The sequence below is a fragment of the Eleutherodactylus coqui genome, chromosome 11, assembly GCF_035609145.1.
Source record: "Eleutherodactylus coqui strain aEleCoq1 chromosome 11, aEleCoq1.hap1, whole genome shotgun sequence".
In the NCBI taxonomy this organism is placed as follows: Eukaryota; Metazoa; Chordata; class Amphibia; order Anura; family Eleutherodactylidae; genus Eleutherodactylus; species Eleutherodactylus coqui.
In genome coordinates, this window is record NC_089847.1 from 128,559,602 (window position 1) to 128,583,245 (window position 23,644).

At 45.9% G+C, this 23,644-nt stretch overlaps 1 protein-coding gene across 2 annotated transcripts in view; it reads right to left on the reverse strand.

The window, feature by feature from the left end:
- Positions 1–10,779: 10,779 nt before the first annotated feature.
- The window catches only part of EHF (ETS homologous factor), a 59,624-nt gene continuing 46,759 nt past the window's right edge, over positions 10,780–23,644 (reverse strand). For both annotated transcript variants that reach the window (XM_066583503.1, XM_066583502.1), the window contains 3 exons: positions 23,463–23,528; positions 17,746–17,941; positions 10,780–15,246 (listed from right to left, as the gene is read on the reverse strand). In XM_066583503.1, the coding sequence (XP_066439600.1) occupies positions 15,147–15,246; positions 17,746–17,941; positions 23,463–23,528 (362 nt within the window). In that variant the 3' untranslated portion in view covers positions 10,780–15,146. The remainder of the gene's footprint in view (positions 15,247–17,745; positions 17,942–23,462; positions 23,529–23,644) is intronic.

Below are 23,644 nucleotides of genomic sequence, written 5' to 3' on the forward strand. Positions count from 1 at the left end.
GTGGGCACTGAGGGGCACTATTAATGTATAAGAGATACTACAGGGCATTATTAATATATAAGGGGTCACTGAGAGGCATTATTACTAAATAAGGGGGCATTGAAGAACATTATTACTATATAAGAGGACACCAAGGGGCAATATTCTATAAGGAGGCACTGAGGAGCATTATTTATGTATAAGGGGGCATCGGGGGGCAGTATTAATGTATAAGGGGAATTAAGGGATGCTATTATTGTAAAAAGCGGCACTGAGGGGCGGCTCCTGGGGATTAGTCATTAATAGTATTTGCCCAGAAAATCCTTATGATTATTTATGGGGTAGAAAGCGGCATGATAATTTATGAAGGCAGTAAAGGGGCATAAAAGACAGCAGTATTAGTTCGAAGGGCAGAAAAGGGGCATTATTACCTGCTGGAGGCAGAAAAGGTAGAATTATTACCTATAGGGGCAGAAAAGGCAGCATTATTAATTATGCAGATATAAAGGAAGCATTTATTACTTTATGGGGCAAAAAGAGAGATTATTACTCATAGGGTGAGAAAAAGCATCATTATTACTTATTGGGACAGAGAAAAGGGGCATTATTACTGATAAAGCATAAAACAGGACACTAACTGTGTGGAGGGCACTAAAAACAGCAGCTAATGTGTGGGGCCTAATTACTATCTGGGGTACTAAGTATTGTATAAGGTGTGGAAAACATTCGGAGGGTGATAGAAAAATAGGCAGCCGAAGATTTGTGTGTGTCAATTTCTACAGAGACAAGGTGGGGCCTGGGAGAAGTCATCATGGCAGTCTGGGCCCGAAGAGAGACTAAAAGGGAAAGAGAACAACACCAATCAGAGACAACGCCACCTGCGATCAGTGGAGGTAACAACAGTGTAATCACTATTACTGTTTAGAGCAGGTATCTGACTTATTTAGAAATAGTATTGTGAGGAGGGACACTATGATAGTGGGGGAGGCACTAACAGAAACTATTACTACCAGGAAATACAATGGGGTGGAGCTTTGTATGAAAGGGGTGTGGCCAAGCTTTTTTATCTTTGTTTTCAGAACTTTTTGGCCAAAAAAGCTATGGCAAAATAAATGCCACAAGTGGGGGGGGGGGGGGGACCCATCATGACTGAAGTGCTCCATACTTTGATACATGCACAACAATTGAGCCTGAACTGATGGCGGCTTTAGAACCAGAGCCACGTGGCGGTCCTTCCATAGAGAGGCATTTAATCTTATATTGCCAGGTAGTCTCTGTGTCTATAATACCCGACTGATTGAAACTATTGCAATTGGCGTGTAAAATGTTGGCAGATTTTGTAGGCGCCGACCTTTTGATCTACGGGGTTCAAATAGAATGATTTTTTCTAATTCAGTTAAACATATACTGGCGGATCAGAAACCCTTGTTTGTTCTCGCTCTCTGCAAATATATCTACAGATTTTCACGGTCACGGCCCGATTACTCTATAATTGGCGGATACATTGTTGTGTCTGTACCTTGCTTTAATGTAATGCTAAGTAACATAAATCACAGACTGATACAATAAACCTCTCCGGAAAGCAAAAAAGTATTGTGCAATCACAGGGAGTTCATAATATTAATGGAAGGGACAGTAGATGGAAGAACATGCCACCTAAAAATGTTTAACCCTTTCCAATCCACTGTCTGACGTCTGAAGACATTCTGATTGAAGGCTGTACAGCTCCGATGTGGGAAGACATCCGGCAGGGTATTCTTACTGCATATTACTGGCTGCTCTGTTGTCGGGGGCCTCTCCAGCATGTCCCATACTGCAGTACTGTCTCTAGCCAGCAGATGGCACCATTGTATAATGGCAGAAAGAGAAAGCCCCCTAGGAAACCCTGAATCTAAAATTGGATTACAAAGGGTTAATGGTATGTAGACGTTTGCAACCAGTTGTTTTGTATTGCTTGAATGCATGTAAAATAACTTTGCAGACAGTCTCCATTAAAAATATTCTTTCTGTCTACAGTTCCTATACAGACCCATGCATCTCCATGGTTACAGACTACAGAAAAAGTCCACGTAGTCAGGAGTCACTTCACTCTTTCTGTTCCACCATTCGCTATTCAACAGCAGAACAGATTGGGTCAGATCTATTTCTACAAGATTTGTTTGTAGTCTGTAACCATAGAGACCAATAAGTCAGCATAGGAGCTGTAGACACAATACGGTAGATTTTTTTTTTTTTTAATTGAGTATCCTCAACTCGACCCATCATGGCCAAGTACCCCTCTGTACACCACATCCAGGTGGCCAGGACTACAGAAACAGTTAGGTGGGCTCTATTATGTTGTTTCTGTACTCCTGACCGCCCCTTGCAACATCATACAACCAGGATGGTTGGGAAGCCTCCATACACATTAGAGAATTCGCCAATTCGGCAAGGTCAGTCGACTTTTATTAAATGTGTATAGTCAGTTTTAAAAAGGGTTTTCCAACATTGGACATAATATCACAGGGGTAGGTCATGGTGTAATATAGAAAATAAAAGCATGCTCACTTTTTCAGTGGCCTCCATAGTCTAATTCCGACACTTCGGCCCCAACCTGTCCGATCTCTGAAGCAACTGCAGTGGTCACATGCCGTTCATTGCTCACATGACCCATCAGGTTTCAGCAGGCACCTTGCATGAATGGCATATAAGTACTGAAGCCATTGGCTAAGAGGTCACATAGATGATGAGTGGCATGTGACGATTACAGGCACATCCGGGATCGGACTGGCGAGGACTGGAGCAGCGGCGCTGGACAGGATAGACCATTGGAAAGATGAGCATTGCTTTCTACAGTATCGACCCTCTGTAATTTTTTTCATGTCGAAAACCCCTTTTAATGATGCACCAACATGCAACTTTGTTCTCCTGCTGTGTAGACAGAGGACATCTCCTCCTCACAGAACTGTATCCATATGGGCCAACAAAGAATAAGAAGGATTCTCATTGGAAGCTAATGGACCCAGTAAAACGATTTCCTTTTGTAGAAATAATATGGAAGGAGGGTAAGGAGGTGGAGGTGGTTCTGGAAGATGGGGGAGGGGATGCTCCCTTTACTTTGATTCCCTATGGTTACAAGGATTGCATTCTTTTTTTGTTCGGTAACTTTTGGTTTCAAGTAATGTACCTTTAAAGGGGGTCTGGCCTGGTGAGCACATGCTAGCGGGGGTCTTGTGGGCGGGACCTAAGGCTCTAGCTAGCAGTAGTTAGGCGGTGCTCAGGTGAGTAAGGTGAACCGCAAGAGCTTTTGAGACTGGGTTTGAGAGATAGTCCCTGGATTCGATTACCCTCTTTCCTACGGGAGTGTCGAGCAGACCACTTCCAAATCTGTCCAGCGGACAGTGAGTGTATTGCAGAGGAGAAAGTGATGACACCAGTACCGATCCCAGTAAGCGCCCCACAAGGCCGAGTCCTTTTGGAGTAAAAAGACTGTATTGTGACTCTATTTTGTGTTCTACCGTTGGCCAGTAAAGGCAAGTTTACCAGCAAATATGTGGCCCTCCAATACTTTGATGTGGTAACTACAGGAACTACGGCTCTTCTGCACCCCAAGTAGGATGGCTTATGGCCCTACACCATCCTCCCTATTAGATCCTAGGCGCTTCCTGATGGACCTGCCAGCGAGCTGTCTCCTGAGCATGTCCTGGGCATAACCATGCCTAAATCTGTTCGAGAAAGCCTTTAGTCTAGAAGCCCCTGGGACCGATTCTTCGCACCAGGGGTGAACTTTATAGGAGCATGTTTGAGGCAAGACCACCTTGCTCTTCTTCTTACTTCTGGCCTCTAACGAGCTTCTGATTTTCTCCTCATAGACCTTCCATGAGTAGAACGTTGCAGATTCCAATAACTGCAATTTTTGGAAGAAGTTCTCCTTCAAAGATCACCAATGACTACAGTTGAAGAGAAGAAGAAAATGAAGTAGAAGACTCCAACTAACGGTGCGGATCCGACTTTCTCCTGTAGACCCATCAACTTGGGTGGCCCATCATGTGGCCTTACAATCTGTAGATGATTAGTAAGTGACTCTAGTGATGGGGGGAGTCTTAATAATATTTGTGAATGGTGAGATACAGATGAATGTAACACAAGCTTGGCATGCATGAGTAACAGATTCCAGGCTAACTTGTTGTGTCACTACACTTCACGTGTCTTCGCTACTTCTCACGTGTTTTACAATACTTGTCTGGTGATTGATTTATGGTTCTACCTATATGAAGCAATATGGAAACTACTTCCTTGTGACGTCCTGACACATTTTTGTTTTTCTTAAAAGACGCCCCAGTGAGTTGCGCGGAAATCTGGACTCCTCTGACTGGTGGATGTTTATTTACAAGTGTCGGTGTTGTCATACAACTATGAGGAGACTACTGCTTGAAATGTGCGAGCGGTTATGTAACATGCTTCCTCCTTGCTTAATTGGCTAGCATGAATAGGTATAGACACGGCTGATTAGGATGGCGAAGGGGGCTTGCAAGGTGACAACCGCTCATCTAAGCCAGGAACTTGGTCTAAGTAGTTGTCACTTGTCTTCCTCCACTCCTTTAGATTGGTCAGCAAGGTTTATAACTCAGCCAAGTGCAGAGATCTTGAAGTCTGTGTGCCCTCCTCGGGTACTATTTGGCTCAAGGAGCATTTTTAAAGCCTATTTGGGTTGTCATATGGGCATCACTACCTATGTGCGTTCCCGTTTTGTTTTAACTGAAGAAGGCACAGAAGAAACAGGGAGTTGAATATGGGATTACCATGTCCGGGACAAGGTCACTAGGTGCTCTAGAAAGGGGTTTCATTGGCACCCCACACCTTTGGTCCCTAAAGTTCTGCATGATAGCTGTTGGGTAGACCTTCATTCTGAGATGGGCGATATTATCTCACCAGTGAGCAGTTCATTGGTTAATGGGGCCCAGCACCTGCAAGAGTTCCAAATTTTTGGACACTGCCCCCAATTGGCTGCATAAAGAGATTCATTTTGCACTCTTCCCATCAATGATGCCCTAGTTCAGGGATGCCAATCTCATTTTCCCTGTGGGCCACGTCAGCTTTATGGTTACTTTCAAAGGACTGATTATAATTGTGTAGTTAGGGCTCGTTCACACGAGTGTATTTGCGCAGCGTATTATGTGCATACATTTTGTGCACATACCATGCTATGAATAGATACCATTGATTTCAATGGGTTCCTTTACATGAGCTTGTGTGATTGAGCTCTAATAATGACCCCCACTGGCGTAACTATAGGGGATGTGGTTGCACCCGGGCCCTGGAGACTTAGGGGTCCATAAGGCCTCTCTTCTCCATATAGGGATCCCAGTACTATGAATAAAGCATTATAGTTGGGAGGCCTGTTACAGGTTTTGCATTGGAGCTTTAAGTTACGCCTCTGCGTTAAGGGGTTCAGAGAAGTTGGGGGCCCCCAAAATAAACTTTTGCACCCAGGCCCATGAGCCTTTATCTGTGCTCCTGGTGACCCCCATAGTGGCTGCAGCAGTAACAGTGGCCTCAGTAGTGATAGTGACCCCATAGTGGTGCCAGTAAAAATAGTGACCCCTATACTAGTCCTAGTAGTAATAGTGACCCTTATAGTGGCTGCAGTAGTAATAGTGACCCCCCCCCCCCCATTATGTACCCAGTAGTAACTATGTCCTTCATAGTGGTCCTAGTAGTAACAGTGCCCCCATAGTAGAGCCAGTAGGGATAGGGACCCAATACTAGTCCCAGTAGTAATAGTGACCCCCATAGTGGCTGCAGTAGTAACAATGCCCCTATAATAGTCTCAGCAGTAACTGTGTCCTCCATAGTCACCTTAGTAATAACAGTGACCCCCCATAGTGGCCCCAGTAGTATATTGACACCAGTAGTAATAGTGACCCCCATGTAAGTCCCATATCAACCCTCTGATTGGCCTCTGGCCCGGCAGCATCCCTACAGGCTTTACACCCACCCTTCCTGCAGCTCCGGTCTGAGTCAGTGACCGCTGACCTCTCAACTCGGAGCAGATGTCAGCAGTCACCGACTCTGCACCACCAGACGGAGCTGCGGGGTGAGCAGGATTCCTTTAAAGCTGCAATTATGAGCGCCAGCAGCTACACAGGGTCGGAGAAGCGCTTCCGCTCCAACCCCGGTGTGTCCCGGAACTGACAGCGAATGCTGCCTGGAAAACCAATTTAAGATTTAATGCTTGGCCAGCGGGCCACATAAAATGAGGCGGCGGGCCAAATTTAGCCCACGGGCCTCGTGTTTGACTTGCGTGCCCTAAGTGGTTATCTACTCCAACAACCCCCTCATCCGGGTCTTGGGAGTACCAAACCCTCAACTGTCAGACATGGAAAATGAAGGAAAGGAGGGATTGCCTGTATATAATTGTATATATGGGGGGACTAGATGACCAAGGGACTCTATAACTCCAAGATGGCTGGCTATGGCTGCAACTTTTTTGCCCCAGTTATAAGGGGAAGATCAGCTCTAGAGAAGAAACTGCTGCTCTAGCAAGTGAAATCCTGTGCCAACCAAGAAATGAGGAATATTCATGACCGGTGATAAGTCGAATGGATTAATGGGGGCCCCATCTCTCGCAATTTGCAGACAGTTGGGGGGCACCAGGAGAACTAGTTTTTGGCTGCAGAAGGTCCCCACAATTCTGCCACATGTGAACGTACCTTAAAGGGGTATTCCGGTGACATGAAGTTATCCCCTATCTGCAGTGAGTCCCAACTGATGGGAGCCCCATCGATCGCCAGAATGGGGGTCCCGTGTCCCCTGAGAGACTGGAAAAACGAATAGAGCGTCCGTGCGCATGCTCGGTCACCGCCCCATTCATTTCAACAGGAGCAACAAAAATAGCAAAAGCTCAAGCGCTCAGCAATTCCTGGCGCACTCATTGAACTAAATGGAGCGATGGCTGAGCATGATCGCCGCCCTCATTCATTTTGCCAATCTCTAAGGGGACATGGGACCCTCATTCTGCTGATCGGTGGGGGACCCAGAGGTCAGACCCCCCACCAATCAGCTAACTACCCCCTATCCTGCTGATAGGGGATAATTTAATGAACCTTGAGTACCCCTTTAAGGATTGCATAGCATTGAGATGGGCCTCTATTGAACCACTCAAGGAGACTCAGGATACATACAGCATGAAGACCCGTTTGTTGTACTCCTACCACAGACTTGTAGCTAGAAGTGTGACATGTGAAACTTTATAGAGACACTTAATACTGAGACTAATCTGAAAGTTCATTTTATTAATAAACAATACAGTACAAATTAGACTTTTCTTCATCATCAACTTCAGAGAACAAATTGTCAAATTCTTCATCTTGAAAAAAAGAGTCGGAGTCTGCCCACCCGTTTACCTTTACCGTGACCCTTTATTTTTACATCACGCTTCACCCCATCACCCAAGAACGCCCCTAAAAATGACTAAAACACCTCTTTCTATGCAAATCTGCATTATGTCCCCCTATTCGTGGGCCGGCTCTTGGGACTGATCAGGGGTGGAGCAGTAGAGGGTGGAGTTTACCCGAGTCCTGGTGCCTGTGAGGAGCTAATAGTCCCCTGCTGCATAAGAAGGTACCAGTATGATAAATGGCACATGGTAACTGGGGCACTGGTACACATTTTGCATTCAGGCCAGGAGCTTGAAGTGATGCCCCTCTGATAGTTCCATGACAAGTCGGACGGTGGGCTGGCTAGGATTTGATGCCAGTTTTGCATTAAGATGAAGGCATGAGTTAATTAAGGCCGGGTTCACATCTGCATTGCATTGCACCGCAGATGTGAAGGCGGCCTAAGACAGACTAACTGATAGGAATTTGCCATTTGACAATAACCCCCCCGCCCCTACCCCCATTTAGAACATCCTACTGCCTGGCAGTGTATTCTTCTAAACCAGTCAGACCCCACAATGCAATAGAGACCTCAGCAGTACCTGCGACAGAGGAGGTCAAACGTAGCAACCAGCCTTTTACGTTCCACATTTCAGTTTGTGGTATTCAGTCCAAAATATTTTTAAAGATGCGGCCGATTTTTCTGATCGCGTTCAGTACGATTCTGTGATGGACAAAAACCATGCAGGTAAATAACCCATCAATTTAAATGGATCAATTCACACGAGCGATTTTTTTTTTTACTCGGTCTGATAGTCCAAGTTTGAAAAATATGCATGTCCTATTTTTGGAGGGACTCTTGCTGAAGAATCGCCCATCATACTCTATGAGGGCGTTAAAAAAAACACATCGTGCGCAAAAAAACCCCAACTCGCTGTTGTCGGTGGCCCAATAGAAATCAACGGGCTATGGACATTATGTGTTGAGCATGTGAGTGTGGCCTTAGGTGGAGAACTTCTCTAGGGTGTACGAACAGTCCCTCTTCCATTAGAGCTGCCTTTCACCCAAATTAACTATCGTGACCCCATCCTCCAAGCCCCATTTCATTATTTGCATTGGTAACTTTTTTGTGACTACTAAGCGACTAGCTAAACACTAAGATAAAAAAAGAGTTTGTGTTAACATTGGGGCGCCAATTTTTTGGAGGACCTGTCCTGTTCTGCTTTACATAGACAACCTATTGATTTGAATTGATATAGTGTAATGCTTCATTTCCCCTGTGGGGGTGCTGCAGGCACCTGACAATGCTGTGTAAAGGGACCAGCAATTAGCCAACCAACAAGCAAACGGGCTGTACACGGATGAACGATCATGGTAAATGGCTTGTACCAGAAGTACCTGGTGATAAAAGTCTGATCAGTGAGGGTGTCATGGTTGACACCAGCACTGATCTCAGGATGGTGGTCCTCTGCCCCCCTCTTCCTGTCACTGTGGGGTCACTTCACCCCCCAACCCAAGCAAGCATGGCTGCCGCTCCGTTCATTTCAGTGGGGCTGATGTAAGTAGCCGAGCGTTTGTACTCGGCAATCTCCAGCCGTCTCAGCGGTGTGATCCCAACATTTATGACCTATACTAGGCATGGATAATAAAAGGCGATTCTTGTACTAGCCCTTTAAAGATTGATTGGTCCTATAGAGCCTATTATTTGTCCATGTACACAGAAGTAACGACCATTGACTGACATGCTGATTGTTGGTCCACGGCCAGGGGCGTAACTATAGGGGATGCAGGGGATGCGGTTGCACCCGGGCCCAGGAGCCTTAGGGGGCCCATAAGGCCTCTCTTCTCCATATAGGGAGCCCAGTACTATGAGTAAAGCATTATAGTTGGGGGCCCTCTTACAAGTTTTCCATCGGGGCCCGGGAGCTTCAAGTTACGCCTCTGTCCACGGCCATTAGCTTGGGCAGATTACTCGGCCATACTGTAAAAGCAGCCCATAGATTGAGGAGGCCTGTTTCGCAGTAGGTTGGCTTGTGGACATTGTACCGAAGGCATAGAACCTATACAGGATGCACTGCAACATTTGCAAAGAAGAAAGTGGGAAATGTACTCAGGTACCTAAAAACAGGCTGGAGGCACCAGGACCTCCTGTCCCCATGATTAAGGGCGTGATGGTGTCAAGAACCACCAGAAGGGAGCCTCATTTTTGTTTTTGCTACGGTGGCCGCCATTCTCTAACAGCCCCGCGTCCCAATAAACTTTCAGGACCCAGCTTAGTGTCATAGATTTTCTCAGTCTCCTCTACCGGAGGCTCTTCTGTACCGGCTCATCCGTCATGATAAAACCTTCTGCTCTGAAGCTCAGGAAATAGCGATAAGTCAGCCGTGGTGAGCGTGGCCAGATAACAACGAGAAGGGACATTTATCACAGCAGAACACTGCTTGCACAGATCAGATAATAAGTGGGCACGCATCCTCGCCGGGGCGCAGGCAGAAGTCATTTACAGGTCTTTTTTGGCAAAACTGACAACTGCAAAATTCTCACCAAAATGTCCGGGTGCGGATGAGAGGTGCTAATGCTACATTTAATTTTCTGGAAGCTTCTACAATCATTATGTCATGACCCGTCACAGTGGTCTCCAACCTGTAGTCAGGACATGCTGCGAGTTGTAGCTTTGCGGCAGAAGGAGACTCATGGGTTGGACCTTATTGGTCTATTCTACAGTGTTATTACAAATGACCTTCCCGATGTGAGACCCTCAGAACTCCCATTTAATGTCACACGGTTACAGAAATTTAATAAGATGGAAACAGAAACTCAAAAATGTTCTCCACATCAGAGGTCGTCACTGCAGCCCCCTTGTCACTTGTCACACATGAAGTCTGTAGCCATGTTCCTGCCATTCATGTTGTAGCGGATCACGACTAACTGATGCAATGACTTCAGGGATGCAGCAGATCATACATGGTGGGTGGTAAGAGCGGCATGTAGACACGAATCACAAGGTGTAAGGTCGCGGGATGTGGAGGACGAGGAAGACATTCACTATCGTCACCACCTGCACGATCCATCGGTTTTGTAGGTGCAGCTCACTTCAGACTTCACTGTGACAATGAAGGTGGGGTGCTACATTCTGTTGGGATTTCCAGGTTGCGGCAGAAGCAAAACTGCCTAAGATGATCCTTCTTGTCCATAGCAACCAATCACAGTGCAACGTTTATTTTACCGCAGCAGCTCGAGCAGTGAAAGCTGCGCTGTGATTGGTTGGACAACAAGGCCGTCTTATAGTGGGCAGTTTTGCTACATGAAACTTTTTTGAGTTTCTGTTTCCATTGAGATCAAACTTCTGTATCTGGGTGTCATTAGTTATGGGGCGTCAGAGCCGAAGATCATCTGTAATAACTCCAGATACGAACTTGTTAGATATTCATGTATGGCTTCTCCACCTGCTGTACATCTACCCGTTGGGTGGCGGTTGCCATCTTTCCCTCTTCGGTGGGTGCTTTGTGGCAGATGCCATCCTTCCACTGAATCAGTTTTTGTTTTGCTTTTTATGGCCCAACAACAGAAGTAGTTCAACTTTCAGGACCCCACAAATCAGCAGCTTGCAAAATTTTCCGAACAGCACCTCTACTGGCAAAACGCTGTAATGACCTTTAGCCTTCTCATACGCTTATTTGCCACAAATGCAGCACGTCCCGTCACCAAAAATATGCTCCAAAAATACATTCCTAAAAATAACCCATGTAGCCGATTCCAAGCCAAAGTAGCCCTCAGCCTTAAAGGGGCTGTCCAGAGTTAGAAAAACATGGCTGCTTTCTTCCAAACACAGTGCCAACCTTAACCGTGTGTTGTGTCTGGTATTGCAGATCAGGTCTCACTCAGTTCAATGGAGCTGAGCTGCAATACCACACACAGCCTTATGGACAAGGGTGGCGCTGTGTTTGAAAAAAAAACAGCCATGTTTTTCTAACCCATGACAACCCCTTTAAGGTTCATTCACATAGGATGATTGTCTTGCGCAAATCGCCAAAGTAAGGGACCCTTCACACAGGACGGATTTAGTCCGGAACGATATCGCGCTCGCAGTATGAAGACACCCGAAGACTTTTCTTGTTTCCAATAGCAACCAATCAGAGTTGAGCTTTAATTTCTATGGGCAACAAGAACGGTCTTAGGGTTTGTTCACACGGATGTACGCACAGCAGGTTTTCTGCATATGTTGTGCGCATTTACGTACTTCCATTGATTTCAACCGGCTCGTGCGGTGTGCAAGAGATCGGTCAAGCCGCGCATTTTTCCAAGCGATGACACATCACGTGAAAATGTACCTTCATGTGAACAAACCCATTTAGATCAATGGGTTCTATTCACTGCTTATTCCGTGTACACGCATCATACGCTGCTGTGAACGAGGCCTTGTGGTGAATGAGGCCCGATATTGTTTACGGATAGTCAGCGCAATCATCCCCAGACCCCCCCCCCCCCCCCGTGATACTAGACAGGGGCTTATTTACTGAGACGGACGTTTCACACACCGGGCTACACCCTGCGCCCGGCTACGGTATTAAGGGGCACGAGGCTCTGATCCGCTGGCACCTCCCTGCGTCCTGCGCCAGCAGCGAGCTGTGGTAGGGTTTTGCTAGAATCTACAGCAGTTTCTGGCATAGATTATAGTAAAAGCGACGGGCCGTACAAAGCCACGCCCCCTAACACTTTTTGAAAAAAGAGGTGTATATGGCCAAAAAGTTACAGCTTTGGCGTATGCCCCAAAATTGCGCCAGAATTCTAGCATCAATTCATAATAAATAAGCCCTAAAGCTGTAATGAGCACAGATGGCGGCCTCCACCTCCGCCCGATAGGGGCCCATTCACACGGGCGTATTATCTGTCCGTGCGCTGTACATATTTCGTATTGACTGACTACGGACCGCTCACGGACACGTGCAAGTAAATGGATGTTTTGGAATGTGCGGGGTTTTTTTATGCGAGAAGTCGTTGCACGTAAAAAAAGGGGGGGAAAAAACTGCGCGAACGAAGAAAGTGAAATTATTTGGCCCTTTTTGAGTTTTTTTTTTTTTTGCGCAGGTGAAAAACAGATAAAAAATGGAAGGCAAAAAGAACAAACGCAACAAGCGAGCGTGTGACCTGCAGCGAAATCGGTCCGTTTTTCTTGTGCCGCGCGAAGAAGCCATTACAGGTAAAGTCATGAGATTCACAGTCTAATAGTCATACGTGTATCAGTTTATGGACACGTTTACATTTTTGGGCCATATTTAGATTTTTTGGTAAAAACATGAGCGGTACAAACGCAGAGTGTTACAGAGATAATACAACATGGCCGATCATTCGGACTGAACGGTAACGGTCGCTCCGCGCAATTGGCGTAGCGGCACATAGCATGCCTACAGTATCAATGTAGCAGTTATCTCAGTTGGCGCTGCTACATCTGTAAGGTGGCCATGTGGACTAAAACAGCCAATCAGAGTACAGCTTTTTTAAAGGGGTTTTCCAACCTGTAAAACGTGCCCCAGGGTGTAATAAAATAATATGGCCGTTACTCGCCCTTCCATGTTGCCTCAGATCTAACACCGCAGGCCAGATCCCCTCCGCTCCCGCTGATTACATTACGCTCATCCCTGGCAATGACTGCTGCAGCCAATCGCTGGCCACAACACTCATATGTGTAAGAACAGCATGTGACTGCTGAAGCCACTGATTGGCTGCAGAGATCATATAAGCAATGACATCATCGCTTCCTGTTTCAGCAGGGGCGGGAGCAGAGGGGACAAGTTTGCAGTGCCAAACAGGGGGCACAGGGGAAGGGTGAGTAAGGCCGGCCTCACACGAACGGGTCGGATTCCACATGCGCATTTCTGCATGCTTTTCAATTACCGCGGATCTTTCGTGTGGACGGTGATCGCAAATTAAAATCCGTTTGTGTGAGACGCCCCTAATGGGTATTTAGTTTTTATGCTATTCCCTATCATGTGTCGAGTTTTTTCAAGGCTTGGAAAACCCCTTTAAAGGGGTCGCCACATCTGGACAATCCCTTACATATGTATGTCATAGGGGACTCTCCTGTATGGGACCGGTCTCTATGGGCCAAAGGAGAGAACGGTTTTGGACTTTGTATTGCACGGTGGTCGTTAGGTTGATAGGCAACATGTAATATTACTACTTCCACTGGCGACTACAACAGGTCATATGGGGTTAAAGAAACCGTAGCGGTGGCCAACTGGTGGTCAACCGATCACCGGAAAGAAACCGTAGCGGTGGTCAACTGGTGGTCAACCGATCACCGGAAAGAAACCGTAGCGGTGGTCAACCGATCACCGGAAAGAAACCGTAGCGGTGGTCAACTGGTGGTCAACCAATCACCGGAAAGAAACCGTAGCGGTGGTCAACTGGTGGTCAACCGATCACCGGAAAGAAACCGTAGCGGTGGTCAACTGGTGGTCAACCGATCACCGGAAAGAAACCGTAGCGGTGGTCAACTGGTGGTCAACCGATCAGCGGAAAGAAACCGTAGCAGTGGTCAACCGATCAGCGGAAAGAAACCGTAGCGGTGGTCAACTGGTGGTCAACCGATCAGCGGAAAGAAACCGTAGCGGTGGTCAACTGGTGGTCAACCAATCACCGGAAAGAAACCGTAGCGGTGGCCAACTGTTGGTCAACCGATCACCGGAAAGAAACCGTAGCGGTGGCCAACTGTTGGTCAACCAATCACCGGAAAGAAACCGTAGCGGTGGCCAACTGGTGGTCAACCGACCACCAGAAAGCTTCATTCTACATTGGGGAACCCCTTTAAATATCTGAAGGGAAACATGTGAAGCAGATTTGTGATTGGATGCCGTGAGTATCACGCCACGCCTAGACAAGCGCTCGCTCCTTACTCTACGGCATCCGTGTGGCATCACTGCCAGCGTCACCATCACCAAGACAACAACGAAGAAATGTGTGTTTTCATATAAATCACTGTATAGTTAGGAAAAACATACAAATACATATCAAAGGTGCCATACCGCATGCGACATACCAGCGTCATCGTCATCACGTGACCAATGTCACATGACCCCTGGACAATGATGTCAGGATGGCCGCCATTGATACGCTATTAGTAGAAGACGATTGGTAAATCATTGGTCCCAGAAACCCAAGATGTTAAAGGAATGTTCCGGTTGCAGTTGAAAACATATACAATTGTTCTATTGTTTTTTAAGATTTTTGCTTGCTGTCAGTGAATGGGAACCTTTATTTTTGACTACTTTTTGGTACTGATCATGTGATTGCTCTAAAACCGAGGTCTTATAACGGTCTGTGATAAGTATATGATCATCACATGCTGGATTTCCATCCTCTGGAAGTATAAACTACGACGGTTCTCTTTCCCTGACAGCAAGCAGAAATCTTAGAAAACTATGAAGCATTGACAAACTTTGCAAAGTTTTCTGTATACAATCAATAAGTTTTATCTGCTGAAACCAGAACGCCCCTTTAAGATGCAGCTGCCATCAATTACATTGCAAAATCTCACCCCTTTAAAAAAAAACTTTACACGGCGTATATACAAGGCGGGCGACAATTATACGAGAAGCGTCCGGCGGTCGATGATTGGATCCGATTAACCGCAGAAATGTCCCAACAGCGAAATCCTAGAAGAGGTTGCAGGTCACAGAAAACTGTGTACATAATCATTCTCCCGAGTGTAGAGAAGTGGCACCGCGGGCACCGAGTCCTGGATCCTGGTGCCTTCTTGTGCCCCATATAAATAAATTAGTCAGTGTCCGCAGTCTTCCAGGAGCTGCTTCAGCTGTCGTTCTCCTTCCATCCCCGTGCGTTCTTCCCAAACTTATAGACCAGACGCCTTCCATCGACGCGCTCCAAGATCTCTCTCTTGTAGTAGTATCTGGCAAGAAAACGCCAAAATGTGTTAATTTAGCCTTCAAGGGGTATTTATAGCATTAAAGTATTTACCTATTGATGATTAATGGATCTCAGCTGATTAAAGTGACAGTAGTGCTCAGGTGAGCGCCGCCGTCACTTCAGTCCATACCCGTCACAGCGCTGTACATTGTATAGTGGCTGTAGCTGGTATTGCAGCTCAGTTCCATTTATGAGCTGTTCTTAGGCCATCTGACCGATGGTCACATGTCTGAGAAAAGGCCATAGTGGTCACCTGAGCGGCGGCCCCTTCGATCAGCTGATTGGCATGGATTCCTAGCGGCAGACCCCTACCGATCAACTAGGGTAGGTCATCGATAGTTAAGTGTTGGAAAACCCGTTTAACGTTGATGCCAAAAAACCTTGTAGTGTCTTAAAGGGACATTCCAATCTTAACAACTTGGCACAATCCCTTTAAATAGAGTTATATGGTCACTGTATGGTGGTATCATTAGAGCACTATATGGTGGTATTTTCTTGGCATGATGTGGCACTGCAGCTCAGACTGTCTATGCGGTCTATTATTTGTGCAGTTGATAGTAGAGCATGGTTATCTTGCCAACGTATGGTACTGCAGTGCAGGCACCATGCTGTATGACGGTGCTATATAAGCACTATATGGTGTCATTATTTGTACACCATATAGCCTGTTTCCCTGAAAATAAGACATACCCTGAAAATAAGACATAGCATGATTTTCCAGAATTTTTGAGGATGCAAAATTATTTTTCAGGCTTTTTGAGGATGCTTGAAATATAAGCCCTACTCCAAAATTAAGCCCCGCTAACAGTTAATTAAAAAGGTCAATTTAAAAAGTGTCCAGGCAGCTATACATGTAAAAAAGTCAAACCTTTTTTGAACAAAAATTAATATAAGACACTGTCTTATTTTTGGGGAAACACGGTAGTAGCGAGTAGAGTCAACAGAATGTAATGCACAATCAAACATATGGCCACCTCTAGCCGTTTCTTTGGAGAGGAATCCGGCACATGTTCTCACCACCCAATAGCAGATGGGATTGGACCAATTATGGCTGGGACCCCATTCTCTAAGTGCCCCATAGCAGCTGCATGCTCTGTCCCGGTGGTAAGTGTGCCTTTGATTGATTGGGTGACTCAGACATGGGGTTTCTTTGGAAGTAGCACTGGCGTCAGTAGAGCGGTATTGGCAATATGGAAATTTGACCCAAATTTTCCCTAATATCCTTTCTCTATCAGTGAGTATCTGTCAGGTGGAGAGGACTTCATTATGTCATGATTCATGCTGAGGTCTTCTAAAGTTCATTCCCCGAGACCTAATGGAAAAACTATGTTGATGAACCAGATTAGAGATGCTAACGAAGGGATATAATGCATAAGTGTTGCGACAGAGGTTACTCCATCCGCATTTATCACCCGACCTGTAATAGTCAGCGACTCTGTGGAGAAGACGATGAGAAGAATCACTCATTTGTCTTATGTAATAGTTGCCTATTTCAGAAAAGTCCCTTTAGTCTACAGACCTAAAGATTAAAGGCGTTGTCTGGAACTTAAGGACTTTTTCTATGGATGACCTATAGATGATCGGCGGAGGTTTGCCGATCAGTTCATTCCTGTCAACATGGGCAGTGCAGGAAGCAGGTTGCAGCTTCCGTACTGCATTGGCCAAGTTTGGTAGTGCAGGTGTATCTCCCATTGAATTCAGTGAGAGCTGTGCCTGTAGTACCTAACCGGGCCACTACAATATAGACAGCACTTATCTGCCTCTTACGCTGTCTATACTGATAGCGGTGCCAGGAATCAGTGGGCATTCCGAGCAGCGGAACCCTGCCGATCATCCATTGATGACCTATTTTGATGATAGGTCAACAATAGAGCTGGAGCGCTGTCTTCTGCATACTCCTGCTGTGTTCACGGAGCGCTCAGCTGGTATCCAGCTGAGCGCTCTGAGCGGGGTATACAGAAGGCAGCTGGAGCGCTGTATTCTGCATACTCCTGCTGTGTTTACGGAGCGCTCAGCTGGTATCCAGCTGAGCGCTCCGAGCGGGGGAAAAAAGAAGACAGCTGGAGCGCTGTATTCTGCATACTCCTGCTGTGTTCTCCAAGCGGGATACAAGCTGAAACAATAGTATATTTCCCAGTTTACAGACTGGACAATGCTATTTGAGTACTGAATGAGTGTATTATTTTAGCACGCCACGGTAAACCATAAGGGTAGCGTCATAGCTATAAGGGGTGCAGAGGTAGCAGTTGAGTGCCCGAGCCTTGGTGTAAGAGAACCCAAAGACCCCCCCCCCCCCCCCCAGCCACATAAGGAGGCACCAGGATTATACACGACACATGGAAGGGCAGGGCCCTGTTACAGGTTTTGCATTGGGGCCCCGGAGTATCCAATTGCTCCTCTACATAAGGGGGGAGTCAATAGAAAATACTGCATGGGGCGCCAACCCAAGATCGGCCCTCTATGAAGCCCATAGTCATGTTACCTCATTGCACGGCTCAGCTTCTCGTAGGTCATGCTGTTGTTGTTCTTCTTCTTTCCCCAGAGTTGTGCCACTGCCTCGGACTTGAGGAATCGGAACACCCCCTCGGAGCGGTCTTCCCACCTTATTAATCCGGGGTTCTTTTCAGGTGTAAGCAGGATGTCTCGAATAAACTCCCACAGATGTGTCCCGCGTGGAGCTGCACAGAAAGGGTCAATTCCATCAAACTGGGCTCACGGATAAATAGGACCATGCGGCCATCTCTAGTATCTGCTTGTCCATTCTAGGTGATTACACATTCACACTCACCTTATCCAAAGTCCTGGAGAATGTATGCTGACTCTGAGTTACAGCCTGCATTATTGACCAAAGCTGCATTTACAATTCAACAGGCCCCAGAGCTGAAATCTCCCAGTATTCAATCCTAGGATAATATCTGTACCAAGCCTGTTCTGTTATGTTACATAGTAATCATATGTAGGAAACACTAACCGTCCCCTTACATTATATGAACTATTAGTCCACTGGTTGGCTGCATTAGTTTTCAGTATCATCTAGAATAATACTGAGTGCAGCTCTGGGGTATAATACAGGATGTATCTCAGGAGCAGTACAGGATAAGTAATGTATGTACACAGTGACTCCACCAGCAGAATAGTGAGTACAGCTCTGGGGTATAATACAGGATGTATCTCAGGAGCAGTACAGGATAAGTAATGTATGTACACAGTGACTCCACCAGCAGAATAGTGAGTGCAGCTCTGAAGTATAATATGGGATGTAACTCAGGAGCAGTACAGGATAAGTAATGTATGTACACATTGACTCCACCAGCAGAAGAGTGAGTGCAGCTCTGGAGTATAATGCTGGATGTAACTCAGGATCAGTACAGGATAAGTAATGTATGTACACAGTGACTCCACCAGCAGAATAGTGAGTGCAGCTCTGGAGTATAATACAGGATGTGACTCAGGATCAGTACAGGATAAGTAATGTATGTACACATTGACTCCACCAGCAGAAGAGTGAGTGCAGCTCTGGAGTATAATGCTGGATGTAACTCAGGATCAGTACAGGATAAGTAATGTATGTACACATTGACTCCACCAGCAGAATAGTGAGTGCAGCTCTGGAGTATAGAATAGGATGTAACTCAGGATCAGTACAGGATAAGTAATGTATGTACACAGTGACTCCACCAGCAGAATAGTGAGTGCAGCTCTGCAGTATAATACAGGATGTAACTCAGGATCAGTACAGGATAAGTAATGTATGTACACATTGACTCCACCAGCAGAATAGTGAGTGCAGCTCTGGAGTATAATACAGGATGTAACTCAGGAGCAGTACAGGATTAGTAATGTATGTACACAGTGACTCCACCAGCAGAATAGTGAGTGCAGCTCTGGAGTATAATACAGGATGTAACTCAGGATCAGTACAGGATCAGTGATGTATGTACACAGTGACTCCACCAGCAGAATAGTGAGTCCAGCTCTCGAGTATAATACAGGATGTAACCCAGGATCAGTACAGGATAAGTAATGTATGTATACAGTGACTCCAGCAGCAGAATAGTGAGTGCAGCTCTGGGGTATAATGCAGGATGCAACTCAGGATCAGTACAGGATAAGTAATGTATGTACACAGTGACTCAACCAGCAGTATAGTGAGTGCAGCTCTGGAGTATAATACAGGATAACTCCACCAGCAGAATAGTGAGCACAGCTCTGGAGTATAATACAGGATGTAACTCAGGATCAGTACAGGATAAGTAATGTATGTACACAGTGACTCCACCAGCCGAATAGTGAGTGCAGCTCTGGAGTATAATACAGGATGTACCTTATAATCAGTAATGTAATGTACTCACTGTAAGTGATTAATTTTAATTTTTGACGTGTCAAAAAGAAAAAAAAAACAGATTGCCTAAAGCGGACGACTCCTTTAAAGTGGCTCCAAACCAGAGCTTCCCTTTATTAATTGACTGTTGACTCAGGAATCTCATTGCCGTTCCTAATGGCATCACAGTTGGAGCAGACCTGCATCACGCAGTTCTCTGGGCGATTACATGCATACACGCTACTGTAATTTTAAGTGATTTTGTGCCGTTAACCACGTATAATAAATGACATAGTTCTACAGAGATGGAGGAGCTCCTCGGAGCGGCGGCAGCGCTGGGGGCCCCCCTCCTGGCTGCGAACATCCCAGCAAACACTACAGAGGAAACTGCATAAATCATTGACAAATATTGGCAAGGAACGCTTCACCCCTGAGCGCTAAACTGTCTACCGGAGGAGGCTTACTGTAAAACAAGCCTCGTCAGCCATCTGACCGGTAACAGTCTATACTTGGGCCTCACTTGTGTCTTGGAGGATTTTCTTCCTGAAGAATGAAACTTAAATAAGTCTTATCACTCAATTAAGTGGGGACATACACTGACCGCCCCTTTATTAGAGCCCCCGGGCCTCTGGCGGTTGGCGCTCCCCTGTATGGACATTCTCCCCGTTACCCCGGAGCGTGGCATTAAATCACGTGACAAGCTTTCCGTGGATCAGTTTCAGTGTGAATCCACATTAGATGGGAAAATCCAGCGATCGGAGCGACTTCTAACGAGGCCGGTCATCGGTGCTAGACTAGGCAGGGGCTCACTGCCAACTACGGTGTAGCGGTGTGGCATGTATACCGAGTATAGTGTGATCGAGGACAAGCAACTAGCAAAAAGGGATCCTGTGGATCTTCGAAAGGGGCAAAGGAGGATGTCAAGAATCATGAACAGGTGAAGAACAGTCAACAGCAGCAGAATACAACACTGGAGCTCCAACTAACATGTCCGAACGCACAACTCGCTGTTCCTCAGAACGGATGGGCTATAACATCAGACGACCAGTCCCAGCGCCAATGTTAAGAAAAACAGAAATACGAGACTCCAGCGAGCAAAAGAGCACAAAACTTGTATCACTGAGCAGCGGAAAAACATCCCCTGGTCAGATGGAGCCAGATTTCTGTGCTGATGGGAAGCCAGAATTTTGGTGCAAGCAGCATGAATCGCTGACCCCTTCCTGTCAGCTGGTCAGAACATGTCAGCACCTCCATCTAATCTGCAGCAACTACAAGAAGCTTCCTGTCCGCAGGGGCCGATATTCCTGCAGAACGATGTACGGAACAAAGAGTTAAAAAGCCAATTCAGCTCCGCTACATATGTAGCAGTTTTGACTGACACTTTGCAGTGCAAGATTGTTTGAGAGTCATTCCCAACCTCTGTGGATGTGCCACGAGATCTCCCCTCCTTCCTTGAGTCTATATGTATCATCTACATAGTGCCAAACTACGAAGAGGAAATCCCTGTACGCAGGTTTTATCTACAATCTTGAACAAGACATCAGGCTCCCGGCATCATCGCTGCCAAATAATCTCTACGGACGCATCGCTGCTGCTGAACATCACTAACTGACGTCACAATGCCTCAAAACCGCCACATAACCAACAGGTACTAAATCCGTGGCAGCGTTACTACATCCACAACCCTTATGCAAATTACTGCAATGAATGCAAACTATTGTCGGGCAGTACTGGTTCTCCTTGAAGAGACTCGCATGGAGTGATGCTCTGTGGGAAAAAGTATGCAAATTAGTTCTCTAGAAAGAAGAACTCGGTCTCCCTGATGCCACCGATTGGAGATGCAATAGTTACCCTGCCCTTGAAACGTGACTACGGATTTTAGCCCAGCCAGAGTCCCAAAAAGGAAGAGACCGGTATCCGATAAGGAAATATTGTAGTTGTTTAGCCTAATGGGAAATCTGTCCCAGATTGCAACATATTCATGACTCCCAGCTATACTAACGCACTGTTTGATGGGCGGCTCCAGCTTGAATGCACTTTAAATATTATATTAGGGGATCTCCTTATAAACTGCTTCCTTATACAACGTAATTATCGGAATCCGGATGTAGACTCTATAACTAATCCATATGAATGATGATGGGAACGGCCTAAATGGGTCATTACATTATCCGGAATACCACGTAAAAAGGCATTTTCTGGAAATTAAAAAAAACTGTACTGTGCAAAAGTTTTAGGCGTGGGGAAAAAATGCAGCACAGTAAGAAGGCTTCCCAAAGTAGAAGTGTTAATAGTTTCTTTTTGTCAATGAACTAAATGCAAAGTGACTGAACAAAAGAGAAATCCCAATCACATCAATATTTACCGTAATACAGCATCAGTTCTTTTAGGTTCACTTGCACAAAGTCAGAGGTTTTGTAGGATTCTAGTCAGGCGTATGATTAACCAAGTATACAAAACAGGTGATCATGATCATTAACAGTCAATAACTGAAACAGCTGTGTAGGAGGCTTAAAACTGGTGAGGAACAGCCCGACTCTGCTACAAAGGTGAGGTTGTGGAAGACAGTTTCATATCAAAGGTCATCATACACCATGGCAGGACGAAGTACAGCAACAAGACACAAGGTAGTTATACTGCATCAACAAGGTCTCTCCCAAGCGAAAATTTCAGAGCAGACTGGGGTTTCAAGATGTGCTGTTCAAGCTCTTTTAAAGAGGCACAAAGAAATAGGCAACATTGAGGACTGTAGACGCAGCGGTCGGCCAAGGAAACTTAGCGCAGCTGATGAAAGACACATTGTGCTTAATTTCCTTCAAAATTGGAAGATGTCCAGCAGTGCCATCAGAACAGGCAGGATCCAGTGGGACCCAGCTAAGCCATTTATTGTTCGGAGACATCTGGCCAGAAGAGGTCTTCGTGGAAAAACTGCAGCCAAAAAGCCAAACAAGGCCAAGGGACTCAACTATGCATGAAAACATAGGAACTGGGGTGCAGAAAAGTAATTCTAAGCTCTCACTCACGACCTGAAGGTTGTGAGTTCAATCCCCGCAATGTTCAGGTAGCCGGCTCAAGGTTGAGTCAGCTTTCCATCCTTCTGAGGTCGGTAAAATGAGCACCCAGTTTGGTGGGGGGGGTAATAAATAAATCACCTGAAAGCGCTGCGGAATACGTTGGCGCTATACAAATACCAAGATAGATACTATGTCTGGCGGTCTTAGTAAATTTTCCCCTTTGTATTTAGATGGCATTACAAAGCATTTCCAACCCAATCATTCTTAAAGGGGTTTTATGAGATTCGATAACGAGTCTAATTTAATTAATTTCTTTTTTCCCATTTTTTTGAAGAAATAGCGCGACTCTTGTTCATTGGTTCTGTTTGCAATTGCAGTTCGGCCCCCATTTAAGTGAGCTGCAATACTAAACACGAGCAGGGGGTAGCGCTGTTCTGTTTTCATCCAATCTCATAAATGTCTATAACTATATGGCTCTTGTTTAAAGAAAAAAGTCCCGTAAAGGCCACCCAAAAAGAGACTACAAGCAACAATGCCACATTGATACAAGACATTCATTGGAACCCTATTAGATTTCCTAGAAGAGTGATTACAGTATACAATGTATGGCATGCGACAACTAATGTGTTCCAACCTGTTACAGTTCATCACAATTCGCCTGCTTACAGTAGACCCTACGTTATCTGTCTAGATCGCTGCCCCAGGATACAAAATATCTAGAAGAATGTCCAAAGATAAACTTTTGAGCATGACGAAAGGTTCATTTCCTCTGGGGGAGGCTCACCCCCCCCATCCACACCCGTATGGTGCCGATTCCCGATAGCCTACCCAGCATAAGTGATTGGCAGATGAACAGTCACTTACTGTGCTTCTTTGTGCTGGCTTTCTGGGGATGGTCCTGAGCTTTCTTCACCTCCGATTCTGCATAGGCTGCGTAAACAAAAAACAGTATTGTTGTCCTACGGGTTGGTCGGTGCCAGCAATGGTGTAATACTGACTGTTGAAATTTTCATATAGAAGACAAAGGGTCATTTGAGGTGTGAGAC